Here is a 25445-nt window from a genome sequence, read left to right on the forward strand (position 1 = left end):
GAAGCAGATTTTGTGGGGACCTCACTTCGAGCTGAGCAAGATGGCATCCAGTTTTTTTTTACAGTCTATTATCTTGACCTGCAAGCATTAAATTATTGTTGGTGTTTAAGAAACTTGGAAAGATTTACACTTTCATTGCTGGGTTATGTTTTATGATTTGGCTGATGGTTTGCATCCTATTGGACTTGAACGTTACCATCAGTTACTTCATCTTTCTGTGACAGAATAGCTGCCAAACCCAGTGTGGGCTGACTTGGTAGGAAACCAAAATCTGGCATTGTGAATGCTTCTTGTTAGAACTATTCCAGTGATGTCCCTCATTGGTGCTGTTGAAATTCCCTTCAAAGAATTAAAACAAACATCTATTTAGAAAGTTGGACTTGAAGAGAAGCATTTGACAAGGCTTTGCAAGGTTCCCTCCTGTTTTGAAGTGATCCAGAAAATCCTCAGACCCAGCTTCACGGTGCCTTTGACATGAAGTTGTTTGTTGCATCCAGCAGCTTGATCAAGCGAGACCGACCAGAGGCTATGCCTCCAACTTCCTTTTGTCTTCAACATCCCGGCCAAACTGTGGGTCATGCAGAGTTCGGCAGCTTTTTTTCTTGCGTGTGTTTTTGTGGAAAATATTTTATGTATGGCTGTCTGCTTTTCTTCTCCTGGGCTGAGGGTTCACTCTTTGGTGAAGGTGGACAGCAGTGCCCTGGTAGCGTTTTATTCTTTGGTTTAAAGCACAGGTGGGCCATAACTGGGACCAAGGGCATGCTGACTCACTGCTGGCCTTTGGCTTTCCAGGGTCTTTCTTTTTTTAACGCACTGACTGATATGATGCTGTAGCCCTGGAGGGCAAAATGAGCCAAGCACCAAGGCTTGCTTCCCCAAGAAGAAGCAACCTTTAGTATTTTACAAAAAGAGACAAAGAAAAGTCAGACCTACAGTATGTATGAGGAACAGAAGGCGAAGGAAGACAAAACAAAGCATAAGATGCTTAAAGCAAATTGTAGAGAAATTGATGATGACATTTAGAAAGACCTACAGATGTTACAAAAACAGATATATGCATTCAAAGAGTGATTTACTCCATGAGTGATGGGGACTGACACCTCTATCCACATTTGTGTGAGTGCATGCTGCAAATAGAGGACATCAATCATCACAGTCAAGCAGAGTATGGCGTCTAATTACATGTTCACTGTACACAGACTGTTGTCTAGCTCTGTAAGGAACCAGCTGGGGTGATTTCCCCGTGGCATTTAAAAATGAAGCAGGATAGAGCAGCGGGGGGTGCAGAGTCCAACACGTTGAAACACACAAAGCCCGTGAGAATCTCATTAAAGATTTACTGCGAATGCACATGCACACATACCATAGAGCTTCATTGTGTCATGCAATTACCATTCCAGTATGGTGGCATCAGGAAATGAGATCTTACTTCTCTAATCACCTCATTACCTTGATTCTGCTACGTGTAGAGGATGAAAGACACAGCTATCCTCCTGTGATCAAAATGGTTTTACCTTACAGACGTTAGTTTGTAGAGTCTGCTACATCAGGTATCAGCAAGTAACTCAGTTCTTTTGTCTTGATGATAAAATGACCTGTTTTATTTAAAAATGTTGCTTTGTTAGCCCTCAAACAGGGGTCAACACAGCAAGCAGCTGCCATTGTAGCTTCTATTATAAAGCAGTGATCAGTAATTCCTGGTGAGCTCTTATTCTTGATATAAATAGCAGTAAATAAAGTGACTTATGAATAAAGCAGTGTCATGTTACAGACAGAGACTGAAGGAGATACAAGCCTTGTAGCCACTGATATTAGCTCAGCTAGTTAGCATGCAGTCTGTTTGTATTTGGTCTGAGATAAGTGATGATCTATTTCCTGTCTGTCCTGTTTTGATCAGAAGTGGTGTTAAACCCTACTTTTTGACGGCCAAATAACAGATGATAATATTTGAGTGTTACAGTCCACGACTATTAGACATGAGTATCAAATATCCATATTTACCTGTTAACCTTCAGTTACCAGCTGCAGAACACAACAGTAAAGTTAATTTACTAAAGCACTGTGAAAACATAGCGTCGGTTCCACCTTTCTGCACTGACAGGGAGAGGAAGAGGGGTAGACAGACGCTTGTTAATGAAGCTATTTTCAAGCTGTAGATCTATGTTGACATTTTACTTCATTACATATGTTATATGAAAAGAAAAAAATTCTTCCTCATTGTTGTTTCTCTTGTTGCTCAGTGTGATTTACATTTCTTCAGACTTATTTTGATCCACTTACATTGCACTTCCCTGGTCTACCTGACCACTCATTGCAAAGTTTACAATGCTTATGTCATTCACCAATTCACACACACTGATGACAGTGTTACCTCATCCAGTTTGTACACGTTCACACATTGCCAACCAACTGTGGTAGCAATTTGGGGTTCAGTGTCTTGCTCCCTGACATTTTGGCTGCAGGAGCTGGGATTGAACCCCAGACCCTCAGATTGAGAGCAAACACAACTTCAGCACTGATTCTCAGCTGCCCCTGTCTCTCTAATGACACTGTTAGCCATTTGCTAACCCTCCTCCTCACCTTTTATACCCTCTGTCTTGGACAGAGGTTGTAGTTCAACTTTGTTTCCTCTATCACTGGAGAAGGGTTTCCTGCTTGTGTTGAGCAAACTTAACAGTCTGGCTGTACTCAGATACTGTCTGTACTGTACCTTTATTACAATTAGTAACTTGTTGAGAGATAGACTGATGTGTTTTTTTTCAGGGCCGAATCCGATACCAATTATCAGTAGTCAAGGAAGCCGATAACCGATACTTGGGGCCTATATTCATTTGCAGTAGAAGTGAAGATGTTGCCGTCAAAAGTTGGGAGAGCACAATCTCCAACACTTAACTTTGTTTAAATGCCTTTAAGCATATGTTTATTAAACAGCTCCCAGGCTAAGCAGTTGTCTTATAAAGTTAATTGGAAACTTAAAGAAATAAATCTCTCCCTAAAGTTTTCTACAGGAAGTAAGTTTTCCAAAAAATGGCTCTGCGTGTCACCAATCACCAATCTGTGGGTGGGACAATGCTAGAGACTGAGTGGTGACTGCAGACAGAGAAGCACAGCTGTATTGGAGCCAAAATAACAAAGTCTTGGATTTAATCTTATTATCAGCCGCCATATTTCTTAAAAAAAAGGCCAGTGGCAATAATTGGTCTATCCCTACCCTGAACATAAGTTGGTATGTATAACTGTAGACTAGGAACACAAGACAATCCAACTTTTCACATGTGACATTTGTTGTCCATATCTCAGTGGTATGCTCTCCAAAAGCAGTAGACACTGGTTTACATTTGAAAATGCTTCATGTTGTTTTGACCAAAAGGATGAAGTAGAAAATTATAGAACCCCTTACGTAGCCTGTGAATATGACAAAATAAACCCAAGGCTATGTGGAGCTGCTTACTGTACGAGGATAAAGCTTCAGTTTCTCTAAAAGCCCCTGAGCCGACACATCAAAGCGAATCTCCAGCAGTCGGTATAGTTCCTTTTCTCTATCAGAAACCAGGGAGCTCTGTTTCTCAGTGACTGACAGGAGGCAATCTGAGCTGATATCAGATCTGAGACGCTGAGAAGATGGTTGGAATACAAAAGGCTTGGAGAGACATATGGAGGATGGGTCGGGTCTGAGAAAGCTCTATGATTGATTCATCTCCCTCAAGGGTAAAGGTCAGTTCCGCAGGTTTATCACAGAGATTGCCATTTAAACTGCCACTACTGGAAATCTTGTGTTTATTTGATTTAGCTCGGGGGAGAGCTGACAGGAGTTTAATACTGAACACTTGAGGCAGATTGATACAGTATTTTTCTTTGTGGGGATGCTAATGGTCAGTTGGATTAGGGTCAGCTGTAGTTCAGTTCTCATTAATTCAAATGTCAGAAATGACTCAATGATCTGACTCGTAGCCAGGAATATACATTCTGCCGTGTGCCATGTTTAGCATAATAGACATGCACATCAAACAATGGGACTGAAAGACTTAAACTGGGTGGCTCCTTTTTAAAGCTAGCTTATGGTAAGCCAAACAAGTGAAAAGCCAATAGTTTACTAGCAGAGAGTTAACAGATCTAAAATGTCGAATGGCTTGGTTTCTGTATTATTTATTTAAGTAATCATTCATAAAAGTTCAACAGTTAAGTTAAGCATTGTGTTTTTTTCCCTTTACACATCTCAGAATCAGAACCACCTTTATTCGCCAAGTAACTCAAGAATACAAGGAATTTGACTCCAGTTAAACGCACTCTCTCTGTACAGTTATTGTAAATACATGCTAAATATTATAAACATAGAAAAAACTGGAGCTGCAGCTTCACAGCAGGAATGTCACCGGTTCGATTCTCAGCTTGGCCAGTGGGCCTTCCTGTGTGGAGTTTGCATGTTCTCCCCGTGCATGCGTGGGTTCTCTCCAGGTACTCCAGCTTCCTCCCACAGTCCAAAAACATGCTCACCAGGTCAATTGAACACTCTAAATTGTCTGTAGGTGTGAGTGTCTGTCTGAAAGGTTGTCTGTCTGTCTCTGTGTCAGCCCTGTGATTGACTGTCGACCAGTCCAGGGTGTACCCCACCTCTCGCCCAATGACAGCTGAAATAGGCTCCAGCTACTCGCGGCCCTAAACAGGATAAGCAGTTTAGAAAATGAAATAATAAAAAATAAAATTAAATAGTGCACTGAAAGTATGTCAAAGAACATTACAAATTGCAGAAGACAAATGAAACAGGCTGCACTTGTGCATGAGGTATAGGAGTTATTGTTAACTGTTCAGTCTAGATCTAGATCTAGAGTTATGATTATTGCCAAAGTTTCATTTACGAAGCATTGCTAAACTTAAGTTTGTTGCATCACATCCTGAACTGGAAATGATCATTCATGGCTTTGTCTCATCCTGTCTGCTTTACTGTAATTTATTTTACCTGCCCTAGTAAATCATCCCTCCACTATCTTCAGTTAGTCCAGAACGCTGCTGCTATAGGCTACTGACTAAGTCCGAACTAGCCGAACTACTCACATCACTCTTATTTTGTCTTTCCTTCACTGACTTCCAGTTAAATTGAGGATCGTTTTAATGTTCTTGTTTTTGTGTACAGAGCTCTGCATGGTCAGATGGTCAGGCTCTTGAATATATCCCTGACCTGCTCCACTCTTACCTCACCAGTAGGTCACTCAGGTCTTCTGACCAGGACTTGCTGGTTGTCCCTCAAGCCCTGTCCTTTTAAAGTGTTGGCTCCAATATTGTACAATTGTACTGTAAATATTCGTTCAGCTGTCTCTGTCTCCCTTGTCACTTTTAAAAAGTTTTTTATGACGCAACTACTCAAACAGGCTTTTGACTCACCTCGTACTGACTGTTTTAATTATGATATTTGTTTCTTTACTGTCTGATGATTTCACTTTTAATGTTTTATGATTTCATGAACTCAATTTTTATATTTCTGTGAAGCATTTTGTTATCTTGTTCTACGATAAGGTGCTGTACTCAATAACATTGACCTTTTACTTACTTTCTTACTCTATTTAGCAGTGTTGTGGTGATAGAAAGCAGCCTGTCCTTTGAGTACATTATAGCTTTCAGCTTTATAGACTCTTATTTCTCTGTTATGATGCAAACTAGTTCTAATAACTTTTCTAATAGCATCAGATTTAAATGATTTGTTTTAAAGGGGTCAAGGGGTGGGAATTAATAAGTTTATACTTCATCCCACTCCTTTTCGAATATGTGATTAGATAATGTCTGTTTGTTTTGTATTTTTTTCTGTCTTTGACAGAGATTTCACTTTGACCTCATGTTCAATATAAATTTTTTTTTTAAAAAACCCTCAACAGAATCATAAATTCGGAAAAGTAAATTAACATTGTCAAACGTCTACTCCACCTTTAGCTTTGACTAATGACTTCAACTTTACAAGAAAAAACTTTAGTAAGGCGCAGCCCTCGTTAATATGTGAAGCTGCTTCACTTTCCGATGTTTTACATGAAAGGATATTTTCTGAGATGAGCAGAAAAAAGAACATCTGCGAGATAATATGTGTAGGCTGAACAGTTCATTCTGTCGTGACACTTTGACAGCCGGTGTAGCAATTAGGAGTCGGAAAGCGCATCGGACCATTTTCCTCATAGAGTGTTCAGAACCTCAGCAGATACAGCAGATAAATCTCAAAGAGGAGGATATGACTGTGTATTTCACAGAAAGAGCAGTGTTGAATCTCCAGACTGGAATACATTAAAGTGCTGAAGATTAGTTAAGGCTGAGTGTGGAAAGCCTGGGGTGGTAGTCAGATTCAGTGTGGTAGGAATGGGACGTCATGAACACAAATCAGTCATCAAGCTGAGGCTCATTGTGCCTTTGTCATTACTGTGGAACAAGCCTGGAAACATAACTCTGGAAACGTCAAGCTTCACTCCCACAAGATTAAAGATTGCATCACAAATTAGAATGCACAAGCCAGCGCCGTGGTTTACTCTTAGTTAGCATAGATTAATCCGAATCGTTAAACCCTGGTGTTGGCATTAAGGCAGCTCGAGCAGCAGAATTAGCTCATGGCTAAGCTATTTTTAAGTCACCACAAAACAAAGGATCAAAGATGAAACACTGAACAAAGAAATAGTTCAAAGATTGTAAAGAGTTGAAAGGAAGCCCTGTAAACACTGAGATATCTAAAGGGAGTTAGTCCCCTGCCACATTTTAATAAATGCATAATTTGCCCTCTATTGTCTGTTCTTTCAGCTTCTCTCTTTACATCAAGGTGTATAAAAATAATAAGGCTGCGCCTGCATGGTGCCTATGTATACAGCTTTGCTTTAGTGTTGCTTCAAAGAAAAGGGGTTTTGCATGTCTCTCATTGTTTAAGAAGCCATAAAATCAAACATTGATCTGACTATAACTGTTGCTTTTACTTGTGTATACCTATTTTGACCTCCTCTGTTGCTGAACACACGCAGGAGCCTCAGTGTCTCGCTGCCTAGACATGAATCTTCATTATGTAGGAAATAGGATTAAATTTAACTTCACAGACATAACCATTCCAGGTCCTTAAAAGCTTTTATGCACATCAGGTCTGCTGAAGGTAACAGTCCTTAAAATGCCTGAACGCAAGGTTAATGTTGATAGAAGTGTCCATCTGAGAAGTACAAGATGGTTTGGTTGAGATTTTTACTGTTAAATTTTAAAGCATTGGAAAAAATTCATCTCATTAGTTATATCTTACGACTTAAAGTGATATTTCGGGATGGAACAAGTTGGGTCCTATCACAAGTTTTAGGGCAGAAATTACCCCAACAGCAGTGTTTTTGTTCAGCAGAAGCCCAGGGCGCTCGTACCAAACACCCCTTCCCTGCTCGTCTGCCGGTTTCCTCTGCACTCAGACGGGGCCATATTTTAATTGACCAAAAACACAAATACACGGACTCCCACTGCAAAAATCTGATATCGGTCTGCATTCATGCTTTATTCAGAGAGTTTTCAGCGCGTTACTTTCACACAAAAACACCGCTAAATAAGGCTCTAGTTCTCACCGTGTTTCTTCGTCCTGACAGACTACCTGCAGCGGAGGTAGCACCGTTTTGCGCCACGCTGAGCACTAGAGCCTTATTTAGCGGTGTTTTTGTGTGAAAGTAACGTACTGAAAATTCTCTAAATAAAGCGTGAATGCAGACTGATATCAGATTTTTTTTTTGCGAGAGTCCATTTATTTATGTTTTTGGTCAAGTAAAAAATGGCCCCGTCTGAATGCAGAGGAAACCAGCAGAGGAGCAGGGAGGGAGTGTTTGGTGTGAGCGCTCTGGGCTTCTGCTGCACAAAAACACTGCTGTAGGGGTAATTTCTGCCCTAAAACTTGTGATAGGACCCAACTTGTTCCATCCCGCAGTATCACTTTAATATCAATACCTGTGTTTTGGTTAAATTTGCAGTGAATAAAAGGAGTCTAGGCAGACTTGAAGCAACCGTATCTGTTTAAACCCTGGTTAAGGCTGGCAGTGCTCAGTAAGATCCACCTTAGTTCCTTTAATGTGTTTTACTCCTGACTTATACTTGAGAAGGCTGACCAAAGAAATGGATGTTTCAAGTTCAAGTATTGTTTCAAAGGGTGAAACTCTCAGGGGAATGAAATTTCTAGAAAAATACCTATGACCAAGATTCAATGTTTACGTTAGCTTGAGGAGGAAAAAATCAAACGTGTATATCACTTATGTTTTTCTGATTCTCAAAAACATAGAGATGCTAGCTTTTCAGCTATTAACAGACCAGGTCAGATGTGCAACTGGTGTTGTTTATTTGATGCAGCAGGAGATGAGTGCGAGCCCTTAATGATCTGTTTACTGCAGCATGTGTTGAGAACTGGTTGCAGCATTTAGCTCAGGGATAACACAGCGGTAGCTAATTAGCGCTACAGAGCCATCAAGCAAAATTTCTTCTTGAATCTCATATACTTAAAAATTGTGTCAGCTTTAATGTTTCACTAGTCAAAAATAAGCTAGCAATTTTGTTTTGCAGCAGGGCAGAGCAACATCCACTCTGTTTTTCATTTGACGCTAACAGTGTAACATTCTTTTGTTCATCAGCCTCCTCTTGCAAGGTGGTGGATCTTTAATCTACTCGTGAAGGTCATATGCAACAATGACCTGTTTGAAAAATTCATTCGTAATTTGAAACCTCTCGATCATAAATTTCCAGTCCTGTAGATGGGCTGTGCATGCATGCCCTGCAGGTTTCTCTGATGACATCATAAAACCTGTGCAACAGTTTTCAAGCAACAGCTGCAGTGAAGTCTGATTTGAGTAATCTTTTTTTGTCACCAAGCTTTCAATGCTTTGATTTTATAATGTTTTCTGTGCTGATAAAAGCCACTTTGTTTTCATCTTTGTTTCTGAATGGACAGATGTCACTGTGCAGGAGTGGCAGCAGTGTCATGTCATTGAAGATAAATGTGTGAGGGTAAATTATAGTGTGCTCCCAAACCCATTCCCCTTTGAGTGTATTGATCAAAAGGTAGACAGATGTAGCCATAGGCTATCATATACAGTAGTGTGAAGACGGGAGCTTCATTAAGACAGAAAAAATGGTGTAATATCTTTTTTTTAATGGGTCACTTCAAAATCCGAGGCTCAGAGAGATAAACTAAAGATAGAAATGTTTATCATTTCTCAGTACAAATAAACCAACCAGTCTTTTGGTTTGTGTTTTCTGTGTGGTAAAATTCACATTTCTAGAAAATTTTCAGCACTTGTGTTGTCTGCAGAGGCTTTCTGTTGTAAGAGGAAAAAATGAGGGAATTTTGCAGCTATAAGGAGACATTGGTCTCCTACTGACCTTGCTTCCCCACACCCCTCCTCTTAGTCCATTTATGTCCTCATACGTTTGAGCTTTATGTACTCTACACAGAATGACAGCTCCAGTTTCTTTGCTTTGATCCTGTGGGAATACGTCTCTTCTGGAACTGAATGATGTAGTACACTGGAAAAAAGACAACATTTATAACATTTATAACATTAATATCTGGTAACAGCTGCTAAAAATTCACTGTATCTTTTAAATAACAAGTGGTTTACACATTCAGTTGAAAGCAGGAATTATATTTTATCAGAATGATTCTGCAACAAAAGCATGACTAGATATTCTTTGCCAGCAGGAATGAAAAAAGAAAAAATATCTGCTGACTGAAGTTGAGGAAAAAACATAACTAGTTCCCCAAGCCCAAGCTTTGGTTCCAGGCACTAAAAAGCACAGCACAGAATCCGTCAACCTTGCTGCTGATTTTCATTTTTGCTTTTAAATATCATAAAGAGGCATCAGTAGCAATAACGGTCTGTTTTATCATAAAAACTTTTACGAGAGCTTTTCAATAGTGACTGACAGTCACAAGCAATAAATCATCTGCAACATTCTGAGTCAAAAGCACCTGAAAGTTAAATATTTAATCTCTTCAATGTCAGTTTTGATTTAAAATTAAACCTTCTTTTACTCCTCTCTGTCATGTTGATGTTGTCTCATTTTGGTGATTTTCATCTCCTAAATTTTTACAGAACCATCCTCCTTGTTGAGTCATTTGTATAAGTCAGGCCAATTGTGGTCCAAGGTCCGTTTCATACAGCCCCAAGCTCACATCTAAAAATGTATTAATTATGGTGCCAAAACTAATCATGTTCTAAATTGTGTGAAAATACATTTTTTGTGAAGTGCAAAAAAACAAAACGTTTGTGTATCCAGTAACATCTCACTAAACTACTTTTGAACTGTGCACAGGCTACTTGTTTAAAAATGAAGCTCATCTGCAGAAACTGAAGAACTCTTACAGCAGATGTGATTAAATGGATGTATTTATCATGATACAAAAATGTGAAAACTCAAAGAACACATCAGTGGACAGAAGACAAAATGAAAGTTATGAAATGGTGCATAAAAAATACTTTATATTGTGGGATCAAAAGATATTTTGGTCTAAACTGTTTGCCAGTCAAAACAGTCTTGAAAAGAAAAAAATGTCCTGGAAAACAAGCTTGATAAAATCAAGATCCTGATCCTGCCATTAAAGAACCCTGACATATTTCCCCCACATCGCCCCCTAATGGAGAACATTTTCTTTGATCAGAACCAAAGTTTGCTGATGTTTATGCAGCACATACCACTGCAGAAATCTGACCACTCGTCATCTGGTATCAAGAGACAACTGAGGGACAGGGGTTTGTTTAAGTCTGTCAGGATGCACAAGTTTGTATGACTATACCTAGTGACTGATTTTGACGGGAACCACTGAAAGGCTTAGTCAACAAATAGAACATTCGTTCAATAAAGTAAGAGCAGCTGGCCACAAAATCAAATGCCCCCTGCCCCGCTTTTTTTTTCCCAGGTTATGAAATACAGTTAGTCAAAAGCCCCATTTCCACCAAGCGGTTCAGTTTGGTTTGTCTCAGCACGGCACACATTTTAGGCCGTTTCCACTGACTAATCCTGGGACAGATCCCCAAATAACAGAGACGAGCCATCCCACTTTTTGGGACCCAGACTAAGCTGATCCAATCCCGGAAGGAGCTACAACACTGCAGTCCGTTGATTGACTAAAAGAAGCGTCACTTACCTTGCAACGGCAGCTGTATTTTTCCACACAAAGTCTTCTCTGAAACAAAGCTTAGTTGTTCTTGGTATCAAAGAGCTACATACCAATCACAAAGAAGACACATTACTGGATGTTTCCCATAGTTGCTCTTTGCGCTGCTATGGAGTAAAGCTATTATGTAATTGACACTGCTATCGGCATCTGACTTACACGCTGTGGAAACGCAAACAGGACCAGGTTTAACTGAGCCAACCTGTACCAAACTGCACTGATTTAAACCAGACTGTTTGGTGGAAACGGGGCTAAATAAATAAGAAAGATACAAGACGGATAAAGAAAGTAGAATACAACAACCAATAATAACAACAAAAAATTACGATTAAAAAAAATCATAAAATAACAATAATTCTAATAGTTAAATTTTAATACAGTAGTGCCGTCTTACACAAAGTTTGGACACCCCTGATGTAAGAGGTTACCTCTTGTGATCAGAGCCGCAATAGATGCTGTGGCTTGAAGTCACTGTGTATATTGTGGTGAGATTTGCGGCCGAATCCATGTTGTGGCTTGGATAAAGAGAAGAGTAAGATCTTTTGTGATAAATTTCTGTATGGCTCTGATTCAGTAAGAAATGAGGCCTCGGGGCTCGCAGTGAGGGTAATCACAAACAACAGCATGCTGTATAGAACGGTTCTTTAAGCAATGTATGGAAGTAAACAACATTAAGCAGCAATAGTTTGGCTGCGTCAAAATGAGTTCTGCATTTGGGTAAAACGGGACGGCTGCCAAATGGCTCAAACATTTGCTTTGCTCTTGCTACTTTGAGCATGAAAACGCTGAACTATAAAGCAGCTGCGTTGGGGAATTGTCTTTTATCTTTATATTTTTGTTTCTTTTTTTTCAGGGATAAACAGTAAAAAGTGTTGATGATGTTCTCTCCATCAGCATCCATAAATTCTTTGTTTAATCAGATTTCTCAGTCAGGTCTAACCATTTAAATCACCCTGTATTAAAGGTGTGTGTGTTTCCACTGTAATCGAGGACATTGATTAATACCAGTCGAGCGTTTTACTCAAAATTGGAAAACAAGGTAACCGTGGCCAACATGGTTCATGCATCCATGTTGGCAGAAAGTTAATACATACTGTTTTTCTTAACCATCGGTCATGTGTTCACATGCTGATTAAAATGAATGGCTGAATGAAACTTCTGCTCAAAGACGGGTGAGGTGGAACAGTAATCAAACCCAGGGTGGCTCCTCAGATGAGTTTCGCATCCTCCCCGCGGTTAATCTGCTGACAGCCCAGTTCTGACAGGTTTGTCAAAACAGTGTTTCCCTCTCAAAGTTGAAAAGTGCACCAGTTTAAATCTGTAGTCTGTGTGATTATTCATCCAGTCTATTTCTGGAAAGATTAAAAGCATGTTTTGTATCTATGTCTATTCATCCTCCCCCTGAGAGAGATGACATAAACACACACCACCACAGAAGAGCTGTCTTACAGATGGATATTTCAAAGACAGGCTCTGAATCATTTCTAAGCAGCTGCTGGAATTCTTCATTTGTACAAGCATCTTCATGTTTCCAGGGCTTAAAAGTGTTTGTACACAGCTTTGATTCAGTTTTGCTTTCTAAGCCAAATAAAGTCACTCGCTATCCAGAGAGTGACGGCAGAAACTGGCTGTGTAATGGGAGGATAAAGAGCTGCTGCGTATTCTTGACAGCAGTCTGGCATGGATGCTCAAATGAAAGGGAGGCAAAAGGTCAGGCTCATTAAATGTCAGCAAAGACCGTCTTAATAATTGAATCACTCAGACAAAAGAAGCGGAGAATTTCAGTCTGACGAGCTACTCAAAGCCACACGAGTGGTTTTAGAGTCACGAGAAACTTGTTATCTAATATCTCCGGATATGATTTCTTTTAACCTCGGAGGATTTTCATATCCACAGTACGCTGCTCGCCTATGAAGTCATTTATGTTTGGTTGCTGTCCAGATTTTGTTTATTCTTTCCTCGCTGTCTTTAAAAACCTCTGTCAAGAGTTTTCACCTTCCTACAGATGAGTTAGAGCCAAAACCAAAGTGAGCCAATCATTTGACATCCTGGTAAACAGACTGAGGCTGTTATTCCTCCTTTACCCTTTCTTTAATACTGAGAATATTAAAGCACTTGTGACACAATGCACATAAGGAGTCCAATTAGAAATGCATGAAGGCTTTTCAAGAGGTGATGGAAGCCCTGAGGGGAGACTGAAATGGACAGCTCAGGAGGGAAAGTTCAGCTGCGAAACTCACCACAAAGAGTTTACTTTGGTTTTCATTTCTGCCTGAAACATATTAAACAAGACAAAAATGAGTTTACAAAACAATTTTTTTAGTCATTTTGTTAAGCTGTCATCACTGGTCTACATATCTATCCAGGCAATTTGGTCCTTAAAGATGCTGTGAGGAGGATCTGTTTTAATTGCACTCCCTTGCCACCTTGTGGCCTGGAGTCTCCACACACTGTCGTAAATTACTTATAGTGGGGTGTGTGTTTGTTTTGGAAGTAAATAGAGATTGGATTAAAACAAATTTTCTTTGATCAAGACAACTTTTTACTGGATACAACGCCCCAACCAAAGGCACTTTTCAGTACAGTTACATAGCGCTACGATTTGAAACATGATGTCAGAGCCTGGTGCTCCAACGTATCTGTTGGCTAACATGACAACAAGTAAACACTGTCAGTTTTTAAGTAGTTTAGTAGCCGTTTATATTTAGCACAGCTGGCAGCCTGGTGCTCTAAGACATGTCAGTAATGTGTAACGTTAGTAATTCCTGGTTTGCTACGCCTTTCCAGTCATCTACCAAGCAGAGCTAACGTAACCTCACTCTTCATTTTATTGAAAGACTCTCAAGTTTGAACAGACCACTGCAGAATAACTGCTGAATGTGGGTTGTGAGGATTATCACCAACAGTTTAGCCCCTGTGTTATAGAGTGATACAGCCCAAGCTAAAGGCTAATTAGCCTTTAGCCTGTGCTGTATCTCTCTCCCATTTAGCTGTCTTCTGCTCCTTTGTCTTTTGTCTTGAGTCCACCATCACTACAAAATTAGTCACAGAAATTGTTTTTAGCAGAAAACACAGATGTCCATGTTTTATCTCTTTTCACTACTAAACTTCGTCAGCCAGCGTGGCGTTGTCATAGAGACCCATACGTGCCGTAACTCAATCTGGTCCTGCTCGACCCGATCAGGAATCTAAAAAGCAATTTAAAACAACCACTAAGCAGCAATATTGGTGCTGTTAATCTCATTTTAAAGTTTGGATTAAGATCAGGCATATATCTTGAAGGGAGACTTTTTCAAGATCACTTTCAAACTCCACACAGCCCCTTTAAGGATAAATATGCATCCCTGCTGACCAGTGCTGAAACCTGATCAGAGAAACATCAGGTGATAACAGACAAAAACCATTGTCAGCTCTCTGCTATAATATACTGCTGTCTTGTTAGACATCCATTAGTGCTTCTTGGAAACTAAAAAGTTTATCATCCAAATTATTCATCTGTGAAAGCCTGAGACTGTCAGAGAAAAATCGCTCTCGTGACCAAACAGGATGTTTTATTCCTCTGTGTAGATCTGCAAAATAAGCACAACCCCAGACAGTTTGTTATCATCGGCTTAGCGCAAGAGGCTGAAAATCCATCTTCCTGTGTACCTGTGTGAGTGTGTACAAGAGAGAGCAGCGGATGAAAGCGGTACCAACGTACTGTAAAATCAGCACTCAACACTACAGAGCGGGCTGTAGCCAGAGGCAGTGGAGTGGAGTCAGGGGACCAGTGTGCATTGAGCTTTATAATGTAAGAAAGACTGGGTTATTTGAACAGGGCCACTGGAAAAAAAATCAACACTTACTTGGTGCTTTAATTTTTATTCATTTATTTTTTAGCTGCAAATTAAAAGTGGTGGTGCTCCAAACATTAAAACTACAGCATTAATATGCAGATGTAGAGTCTGTGCGTAAGACAGCTAATTTGTATGGTAGATGTCAAAATGCTTCAGACAGAAAGTTGAAACTGCAAAGGGAAAACAGAATACAACACAGAATGTTAAGAGCAAGTGAGTAAAAGCTGAGACACTACAGAGTAATACAAGTGGGAATGAGTTACTACAGGAAGAAAGAAAACTAGAACAGCTGTCAACAGAAGAGCTTTGAGGTTGCTTCTGTTTTTCTTTTTCTTAAGATTATTTTTTGTGATTTACCTTTAATTTGATGAGACAGCTCAAGAGAAACAAAATGAGTCCCTGATTTCATTTTACTTCAAGCTCTTGAGAGCTAGTTTCTGCTGCTTGTGTTGGTTTTGGTGCCCCCTGAAGACAAAGTGGTACCTCTTATATCTTAAAGAAAGGGTAACGCTTCATTTTGGCAGCTGTCTCTTTAAGGCTCCCCTGCTCCACAAACCCCTGCCCTCTGATTGGTCAGCCCTATGGGGGCTTTGAGTTATGTTTTCTGACTTAAAAAATGCATTTCTTGAAGTCTCTTGCTGTCTTTTTAACTTATTAATGTATCACTCATTAGGGCTGAACGATTTTAAGAAAAGATTGAATTGCGATTTTTCTGGCAGATATTGTGATTTCAATTCGATTTACGATTTTCTTCAAATCAAGCTTTGGGATATTCACATGTAGGGCTGAATGATTTTAGGAAAAGATCTAATTTTTCTGGCAGATATTGCAATTCACGATTTTTTAATCATTAATAGTGATGATAGATAATCTGTTTTCACCAACTTCTACTCCTAAACAGAGGCTATGTGTTGTTGACCTGCTTACCAGCACTTTTAACATATAGATTGTAAAACAGAATGTGTATAATACTTGACACAACAGATCCTGAGTCAGTCAGGAGCGCTGCAAAAAATTGCTGCTTTGGCGATCTCAAAATTGCATTGTCTAAAATTGCGATTTCGATCTGAAAACGATAAATTGTTCAGCCCTATCACTCATTACTCATGATGAATATTTGTTGAGAAAAAAATGGTTTTAAAAAACATGCAGGGGGTTGCTTGAATAGTAAACTGCAGTTAAGGATGGGTACCTTTCACATTTGAAAGGATACGGTACCAATGCCCAGTATCTAGGTATCAGTATCGGTACTCAATGGTACCAATTTTTGGTACTTTTGGGTGTTTTTGTGGTAATAAATATTATTTTTTACAAAAAAAGTCTCAAAGTTTTTCAGTTTAACATATTAACATATTTCTCAATATATAAACTTTTAAAGCTGTGTTCATGCCCAGCATGGAAAATCGCCAACCCTTCTACTTCCTTATTGTCACAAGGATGCGTTAAGGTGCCAAAACATGGTACCATTTGATCTCATGTAAATCATTACTCCGTACTACAGACAGAATTTGGTCGGTACCGATAAAAGTACCTAATTCGGTACCCATCCCTAGCTGTACTCAAGATGTTGTAGATATTTTTGCATCAGTTGAGTTTTCACTGGTTTCTGTGTTTTCATATCCAGGCCATTAGCTCAAATTTCCTAAATAAACCCACTTCCACCACTAAAAGATAAAAACTCAGCTTGCCTTTCCATCCTTTTCTGGTTTTGTTTTAGACTTTCATCTCTTACGAAGGAAGTCCCTGTGGTGTTTGGTTGTAGAAATCTTTAAATAATGAAATTGTTCCCTACCTGGTATTGTAGGTTTTGTACATTAACCAGTTTGAACTGCAGATTAAAATGAGAAATATGGATTGTTTCAGTTTTCGTATTTGTTTGAGAGGCCATCCGAAGTGTCCTTGGCTCAACCTCCAGCCGTGCTGGATGTAAATCAGAGTTTCTTACTTTGGCAGAGTTTTGCATTTTATGGATTGTCTTACTGCATTAATACAGCAAACACAACATTTTGTTATTTCTTGATCTATCCATACATTTTGCTGAATTTATTCAAATCCAGACATTGAAGGGCAGAGGCTGTCAATGCAGAACGTTTGGGAATTTGCAGCTTGCTGGTTTCTGTCTACAGACTCAAAGATATTGACAAAGTGAAGTCAGCGAGGACACTCAAAATGAAGGTGTGTCAGAGAGCAAACTTGTAATATCATCGAGGGCAGTTATGAATAACTTCTGAGAACAGAGTGTATCATGAGAGTGTATGATGAGATCAAGACATCTCATGGCATCACATGTGCACCTCAAGTGTGTAAGAGACTAGTTAGCCCTGTGGCTAATCTTGCTCTGTCTGATGCTACATACTTATTCCAGCCTGACACATTTTGCACAATGAAATAGCAAAGAGGATCAATCACTAAAACTACAGTCCCAACTTCACAAGAATCCAAGATCTCTGAGGATCAGCTCAGCTTTACTCTTGAAGTTCCAAAAATATCCTCCACGATTTCCTGGATCCTGCAGCCACTGACAGCGCACTTTACTCAACTCTGAATACAGCTGAGAAGCCGTAAGATTGGTGGATCAGAGACTGGATACACACACACTCTCGAGAACACAGCGCATCAAGCAAAGCTGTGGCCCAGAGGGGTTTGAACCCACCATCTGTACTGTGGAGTTTCAGATCATGACGGATCGTGAACTGTTAACAATTGTATCAAAAGCATGGGGTGTAATCAGCTGTGCTGCAGCAGGGGTCGGGGAGGAATCTAATCCGTTATGAACCAGGGTTTTCTAGCTTGGAGCGTGGTTTTCTTGCTTTCTTATGTTTCCTTCTCCCTTTCTCTTCCTCCTGTTGGTTATTCCTGTCAGTGGCTGTCTGAGCCTCACTGGAGCTTGTATCAACTCCTTCCTCTCCCTGGTGTGACATTCGTAGCATTACAATTGAGCCATCAATCTGTCAAGCTTTACCCCCGCTAAGCCACGACCGGTGGGAAGCACAGGAGAGGGACAAGTTTACCTCAGCATCTGCTTTGCTTCTGTATAGTTATGGCCTAACAAGCACAATAAGTCTCAGACATGATGGGGAATGGATAAGCTTTTAGTTGCCAGCTGAGGCATGCTGTTGCATCGTTTTTCACCCTCATTTCCCCATCCACCGCTGGGGATTTTTTGCTGATGACTGACTTGGTGATAGCTGTTGGCTTCTCATTCTGTTGGATTCTCATTATTTTTCTCGCACCACCACCACTGCTACATCTCATACATAAACACACTCCTCCTCTGCTGTTTTCCCAAACCGTCTCTTTTTTTCTCCCCCTTTGTGTTTGTTCCTTCTCCCTCTCCTCCCTCCTCTCTCCCTGGGTAATATCAGACTGAGCTCCTGTAAGGAGGAGATAAAGCCCCCCAGCAGGGCAGGACCACAGCTGTCGCCTTCTGACTTCCTGGACAAGCTCATGGGAAAAACGTCGGGATATGATGCCCGCATCAGACCCAACTTCAAAGGTAGAGTATGTGTCAAAGCAGACATCACAGAGGCCCTTGAGGAAATCTAGCTGCACAAGCACAACGAAAAAGACAAAGACTAGTGGATTTATGCTGTGAAAGCTAAACAGCTGACTACTGTATTGTATTATTTCAAAGACTGTGGCGTGGTCTACTTTCTACAGTTTCTAAGAATCCTGCATGACAGATATCAAATGAAATCATATTCTCAGATAGAGTTAGCCGTACTGAATCTGTGTGTGTCATATCTGTGTGCATAGATGAGGAATGATGTGCAGAAACTGCACAAATTGTGCATGGTGCAGCAATCTCTGTCTAAAATAATGAAACAGGGAGGAGAGACAAAATTGTTTCGTGCATTCTTGAAAAATGGAACATAACAGCCAAATTCACAACCAACCTGAGTGCTAATGTGTGTTAATACCACCAACACACACCCCTGTTCGTATTTCAAACAAGGTGATGAACCATGACACCAGGCAGCACAAACAAGACACACAAAGATTCTGTCATAGTTAGCATGTTGAATCAAGGAGAAATATTTACGGCCAAAATACATGAGCAGCGTCTCCAGTCTGTCAACTCAAGTCAATGTGTTAACTCACACTGGCTCCTCTCCATTGCGTTCTGGCTGCATCTCCGGAGCTTTCTGGATTAGATACATTGCTGGAGCAAAAAGGCATCGACTTTCATAGATCAGATCAAGTGGGACAGAAAGTCGGCACTGAGACAACATTCATCATCTTGGTTGGCTTTCAAAATAAGATAAACTGTATCAATGATACAGATCATATGTAGATTTAATACAACAACAAAATGATTTAATGAGTGGAGCAAGGCCAGGAGTCGCCAGCCTCCAACATTTCGTCTTCTGGCCTGGCTCTGCTAATCATGTCAGTCCTGAATATGATCTGGTTTTGACACAGTTTGTTTTATTTTGAAAGTCACTGGGCATTTTTAGGTGGGATCAAGGGGCAACATCCTGTTAGTAAAAATGCACTATTAGGAAGTGCTAAAAGTTGCAGTTCATTGAGAATCCGCTTGAAGCTGGCTGCAGAAAGACCAGAAGTCACGTACACACCCAGCCATAAAAATGGACTGCTATGGCATTAAAAAGCATATTTACAGCCTTGTTCAAAATCAGCTTGGGTCTCTAACACTGATTTCACCAACAGCACAAACTGTACGGTGAGTAAATTTTTTCTATCAGCAGTTTAGAAGTTATTAGGGTCGTTTGATTGTCCAATCAGAGACGCAGCACTGTAGCTGTTAGAAAGGAAACTTACAGCTGCTGTCATATCAAATGTGTCTGCATCTGTGGATTGGCTTCATTTCAGGTATCAGTAACAGATAGGTGACATCGCGGAGGCTACGTCCATGTTTTATACAGTCTATGGATGGGATCTGTGCACAACTTCCTATCATTTGCTTTGGTTTTATATTTCTATGTTTTGTATCTTGTTATCTGTGCTGCTTGTAATCTGAACAGCACTTTAGTCAACCTTGGTTGTTTTAAATCTGCTCTATAAATAAAGTGTGCTCTGGCATCCTCCTAAAATAGGATTGTTTTGTACATGCTGCAACCTGCCAGAGCAGGGATCCAGCCAGACAGCAACAGAGCAGATCCAGTGTAAGATGACACATTGGCTTGAATGGAAACCCATCTGATCCAGTCCTGTGACAGGAGACACGTCTGGTGTATCTGGGCCTTAAAGGTTTTACAGGCCGACATGAATGAAGAGAGGCTCATCATTGGGGTGGGGAGGGTGGGAACGTAATGGTCTAGTGATTCCAGCTGCCCTTCAGTCCTGCTTAAAAGACAGTCAAACATGTTTTATGTGTGAGAAAATTGTAAACTTGGCATGTAAGAAATATAATATGACACATAAATATCTGATGATCTGAATGGATAACGGGTGAAAGTTGGGTTCAGGGGCTGTTGATTTATGAGAGCTACCACAAAAATAACCAGCAGAAAAGAAATTAAATTAATCATTAAAATAATTTAAAACACACACACACACACACTGCCTGTGGAGTGTTGATAAGAATGTAATTAAGAAAAAGTCTCAGAGTTCTCAAATGCATTTGTAAGTAAGTCTGAGCAGAAGCATACATTTTCCCATTGTGATTCTCCGACAGCAAAATGTCTCCAGATGCTTCTCTTTGACCTTTCTGCTCTTACTTTAAACAACCTCAGCTGTCTCCCCCTGACTTTTCTCCTAAAGTTTCTTAAAGCTGGTTTCAGTAAATTAGGTTTTGTCCTGGCTGTAATTAAACTTCAAGTGATAAGTGAAAATAACACAAACTTTCTTCTACTTCCTTAAAAAAGAAAATTCATCTGGAGCTGGCCTAAGTGAAACATGAGCAGAATTAATGTACAGAGAAAAAATCAGTCTTTGGATAAAATGTCCCATTTTTTGATCTCTAGAATAATAAATGAAAATTTAACATGTTTTTTAAAGGTGTGACTCTCGTGAATTTGTTGGTAAGTTGTGTGAAATCCTCCTGTTTTTTCTCTTTTCAGGCCCACCTGTGAATGTCACCTGCAATATCTTCATCAACTCCTTTGGGTCCATCACAGAAACCACGATGGTGAGAAGATGTGGCTTTAAAGCGTTCTTATGACTTCACACCACTTTCTCTAAACATGAGTTTGTTTTGTCTTACTTGTAGCTCTGCAGTATTTACAAAGCTAGAAATCTCAACACACTCTGTCCTTTTACTTCCCCCACTACTTTCTTTGCTAAGCGGTTCCCTCATTTCTGTGTTTCCTGGAGCATAAAAGTGCAACCTTCAGGGACCAACGGGTCACTGACATGCTGATAATGAACTGTCCACTCTGCAATTAAAATGAAAAATTGAGAAAGTGAATGAAAAGGAGGTACAGGAGAGAGGACAAGGGGTTCAGGGGGAAAAAATGGCCGGTCTCAAGTTTGCATTTACAGTGTTATACCTGCTGGGTCAGCACAAGACTGCAGCGCACTTTTTAAGGGTGCTCGAGAGAGGCCTAAAGGATCCAACCTGCAGCAAAATGATATCATTGTTTGCGAGAAAAAAGCCAGCTTTTTGTTTTGGACAAAGGAAAGGAGGATGCTCAATGGGAAAAATCCACATGGCCAGAAGACAAATTCTGAATTAATTGCATGGATTAGATTTCTAATATAATCACTGATGTATACTGGCTGCAGGCGGGAATGATTGTGTCAGTACTCGTCCTTGGGCTGGCGTGTGTTGCCAGCTCTCTGCTCACCAGCAGCATATGGCTGCAACATTTGTACAAACAGTGCATCATCAAAGTTGATAAGAAACTGAAGTCAAATCTGATGGTAGTGGATGAGATGATGTTGATGTAGATGTTGCAAAACAGTTGTTGATTTAAAAAAATGAGGCCAATGTGGAAGTGGAAGTGCATAAACCTGCAGTAAAGTGCTTGTTTTGACTGTCAGGCATGTTTACAACAACACACAGGCTTCTGTCTGAGTAGTCCATCTCTCCAGTCACTTTCTTTTGAAGATATCAAGGTTATAACTTTTATATAGCCTAATATCAGAAGTGATGAGGAACTTGTAGAGATGGGCACTGATTTAGGTCCCTTTGGGGTTGAATATTTTCATAGAATTTCAGATGACATACTGGAAGATACATCTAAATACAAAAGAAAAAAACCCAACCCCTCCCAGTACTGAATTCCTCCCTGCTCACTCACAGAAAGAAAAAAAGTTGATCATACACAAATACACATAAGTAGACCTTCATTGTAGGAGTCTGCCAGGACTTAAAGAAAAGAGAAGAAAAAAATGATTCATTCTTGTACCTTTGTTGATGGTTTGTTAAAGAAAGTCAAAAAAGGCCCCCACACCTGATGAAACTTTCTTTCAGAGCCCCTCACTACATGTCTAATTTTTTCAAGCCTAAGATGATACAACCCATCTTCCACCTCAGAAGAATCAAGCGGTGTGCTAACAAAGATGAGAAGGCAATGAGTTTCTTACCTCCAGCAAGTAGTCTTAGTCCCTCAGCAGTGATCCCAAAAATTGTTAAGAGCGCGAATTAGGTACTTTTATAGGTCCCGACCAAATTCTGTCTATATTACCAGGAATAGATTAACATAAAATTGAAACGTGCCATGTTTAAATACCTAAATGCATCCTTGTGACTGTGAGGGAGTGGAAGAGTAGGGGGTTTTCCATACTGGACGTCAACTCAACATTGCAAGGTTATATGTTAGAAAAAAAAACGAAAAACTTTGAGATCTTTTTTGTAGCACAAATACATATTTTTTACCACATAAGTACAAAAAAGTACCGAAAATTGGTACCATTGGGTACCAATACCAATTGCCAGGTACCTGGCACAGGAACCGTATCGTTTTGAATGTGAAAGGTACCCATCCCTAGGAACTTGGCTGGTATAACTGACAGGTGGGTGTGTTGTAGTGGTTATCAGGGGGCTTAAAGCTAGCCTTGACTTTACTCTTTGCTTTTGTTGAGTCTGCATTTCCAATTTGGCTTCCACTGTCAACTTCCCAAAGGCCTTCCCAGTCTGTACCATCACCTCCTGTCGTAAAGACACAACTTTTTCTGAGGCATGCACTTGTTTTAAATGAATGAAGAGCAGATCTTCTTTTTAACAATGCTTTTCTTTGTTCCAGACAACTTTTTGAAACCCTGGAAGTTGTTTTCTTCGAGAAAAAGATCAGATCTCGCTCCGCATATTTAAACTTTGCTGGTCATAGTGCCAGCACAGGGACTTCCAGGCTAGATACTGGAAATGGATTTGTGTTAAAACCTCACCTAACAATGAATACTGAGAAATAGCATTTAGAAATGACTGGTTTTATCCCTGTTATGCTCCTCCAAAATTAGTTTTTATGAACAGCAATCTTTATTGGAATGATTTTATCAAAGCTTGAATCATTTTTGCAACCAGGATCGAGAATGAATGCTTGCTAAACTTAGCTTCTCTCATTAAACTTCAAAATGTGTTGCATTGGTCAAGACAGAACCTTTTGTATTTGCCTCCATTATGTATTGTTTTCCACTCAATAGAAGGCTGTTGTATAAGATCAGTGGTAGTTTGTCAACAAACTGCTTTTCTGATTCTAATTATAATCAACAATTTGGCCGTTTTAGACCCCCTGATACTGATTGTTCCCTGGGAACACAACAGTCTCCATCGTAGCTGAAATGAGCTGGCTGATTGCATGTTTTTGGAGTTTTGCATTTCCAAAATCTCAACAGAGTGAAAGAAGAACTTCCTCAACTTTCATCACAGTTATCTTAACAGTTTTGGACAAGTTTTTATTTAGTCACAATGGTGTTAAACTCACACAGAGACCAGTCACCCAATTACTACCACAGACTGATCGAATTCGAAGGTTTCCATCCGTGCAGTCACCTCCACTGATGTTTTATCTTCCATTAACCACAGGACTACCGGCTCAATGTATTTCTACGGCAGAAATGGAATGACCCCCGTCTGGCCTACAGTGAATACCCCGATGACTCCCTAGATCTGGATCCATCCATGCTGGACTCTATCTGGAAACCTGATTTATTCTTTGCAAACGAGAAAGGAGCCAATTTCCACGAGGTCACCACTGATAACAAGCTGCTACGCATTTTCCAAGATGGCAGCGTTCTGTACAGCATCAGGTAAGAGAAGATAATGTTGAAGAGCTGCAGTGGGTCGGCAAAACCCTGCTTGACATGATAAATTTGTTGTTTTTGTATGCTTAGAGGTAAAAAGTTTGGTTCATTTACACATAAATGAAAGTTTTCAGCCGTGTAAAGCGAAAAAAGTTCAGAAAAAGTCACAAATGAATCAGACTGGAAGCAAATTCCTTTTGTACACGACCTCTGCCGCAGACTGCTGACCTGCAATCACACAAACCTTTCAGCCCACTTAGTGACACAGGAGGTCACCAAATACTAAATGGATGGACGAAAATGTCACACAGCAGAACAAAATCTAAATATTCGGTGTCAGTTTGATGAATCCATAGTTCCTTTTTGAACTGATGAATTTATTTTTGAACATTTAAAACAAAGATGTTGGAATAATAGTGAACAGGCTTATGCTTATTGTAAGTCGGATCAACTTGTTTTTATGTAAAGCTTCAAATTCTTGTATGAAAAATTATTAAAAAGAACATCTCATGGGCACTTTTCTGCAAAGTCATTGTTTTTTAAATTAATTTCTTTAGAATTTTTCAAGCTTCTATTAAGTGATTTTAATAGGATTTGGTTATTTTCGTTTTCTTTGACTAAACACAGCAGCAGCTATGGGAAATGAAGGAGCCAGACAACATAAATCCTCTGTTGTACTCTGACTCACAGATCTGCAAATACAGTTAATCACCACCTCACTCCACTGATCTGCTGCTTCCTCCAGATTTGCTCACCAACTGCGTTTTGTAATTATAGATCAAACATCTCCGAGTGCTCTTCAGACATGACGTAATTTGTTGATGTTTGCTGAGTCAGTCACCTGGGTGTTTGTAGGCTGGTGGAAAAAGATATTGTGTCATCATAACACAGTAGCAAATGGGAGCCTGTGTGTATACTGCCAGCGCCTCTCGTCTTGCCTCGGAGCGATGCATTACAGCGGTTAATTACACAGCTTTCCTCCAGACAGAGTCCCAAATAGCTCCCCTTGCTTTCCCCTCTTTGAGGGTTCTTGAAGGCTTAATGCATCAACAGCACAACAAATAAAAGAAGGGAGCCCTAACCCAATTAATTTGCAATTACTGTGGTGCGACAAGTCATGAAATGGCAGAGTAGCTAAATCAATATGTTTTCCAATTTACTGTTTTCAAAGGAATATCACATTTTACACTCGCTCAGTTTTGTTGTTTTGGGACTTAAACCAACCAGCTTCACTGTTCTCTTAATCTCTTCACCTTTTGTTTCACCTTGTGTCTTCTTCCTGAGCCCTCTCACGCCTTTTGACAGCCCTTATTGCT

At 40.0% G+C, this 25445-nt stretch overlaps 1 protein-coding gene across 1 annotated transcript in view; it reads left to right on the forward strand.

The window, feature by feature from the left end:
- The window catches only part of glra4a (glycine receptor, alpha 4a), a 63821-nt gene that overhangs the window by 19089 nt on the left and 19287 nt on the right, over positions 1 to 25445 (forward strand). The window contains exons 2-4 of the mRNA XM_074674853.1: positions 18348 to 18478; positions 21006 to 21073; positions 23912 to 24135. Of these exons, the coding sequence (XP_074530954.1) occupies positions 18348 to 18478; positions 21006 to 21073; positions 23912 to 24135 (423 nt within the window). The remainder of the gene's footprint in view (positions 1 to 18347; positions 18479 to 21005; positions 21074 to 23911; positions 24136 to 25445) is intronic.

Source organism: Halichoeres trimaculatus, unplaced genomic scaffold, assembly GCF_033239565.1.
Source record: "Halichoeres trimaculatus isolate MK-OKI-2021-1 unplaced genomic scaffold, fHalTri1.1 fHalTri1_scaffold_7, whole genome shotgun sequence".
NCBI lineage: Eukaryota > Metazoa > Chordata > Actinopteri > Labriformes > Labridae > Halichoeres > Halichoeres trimaculatus.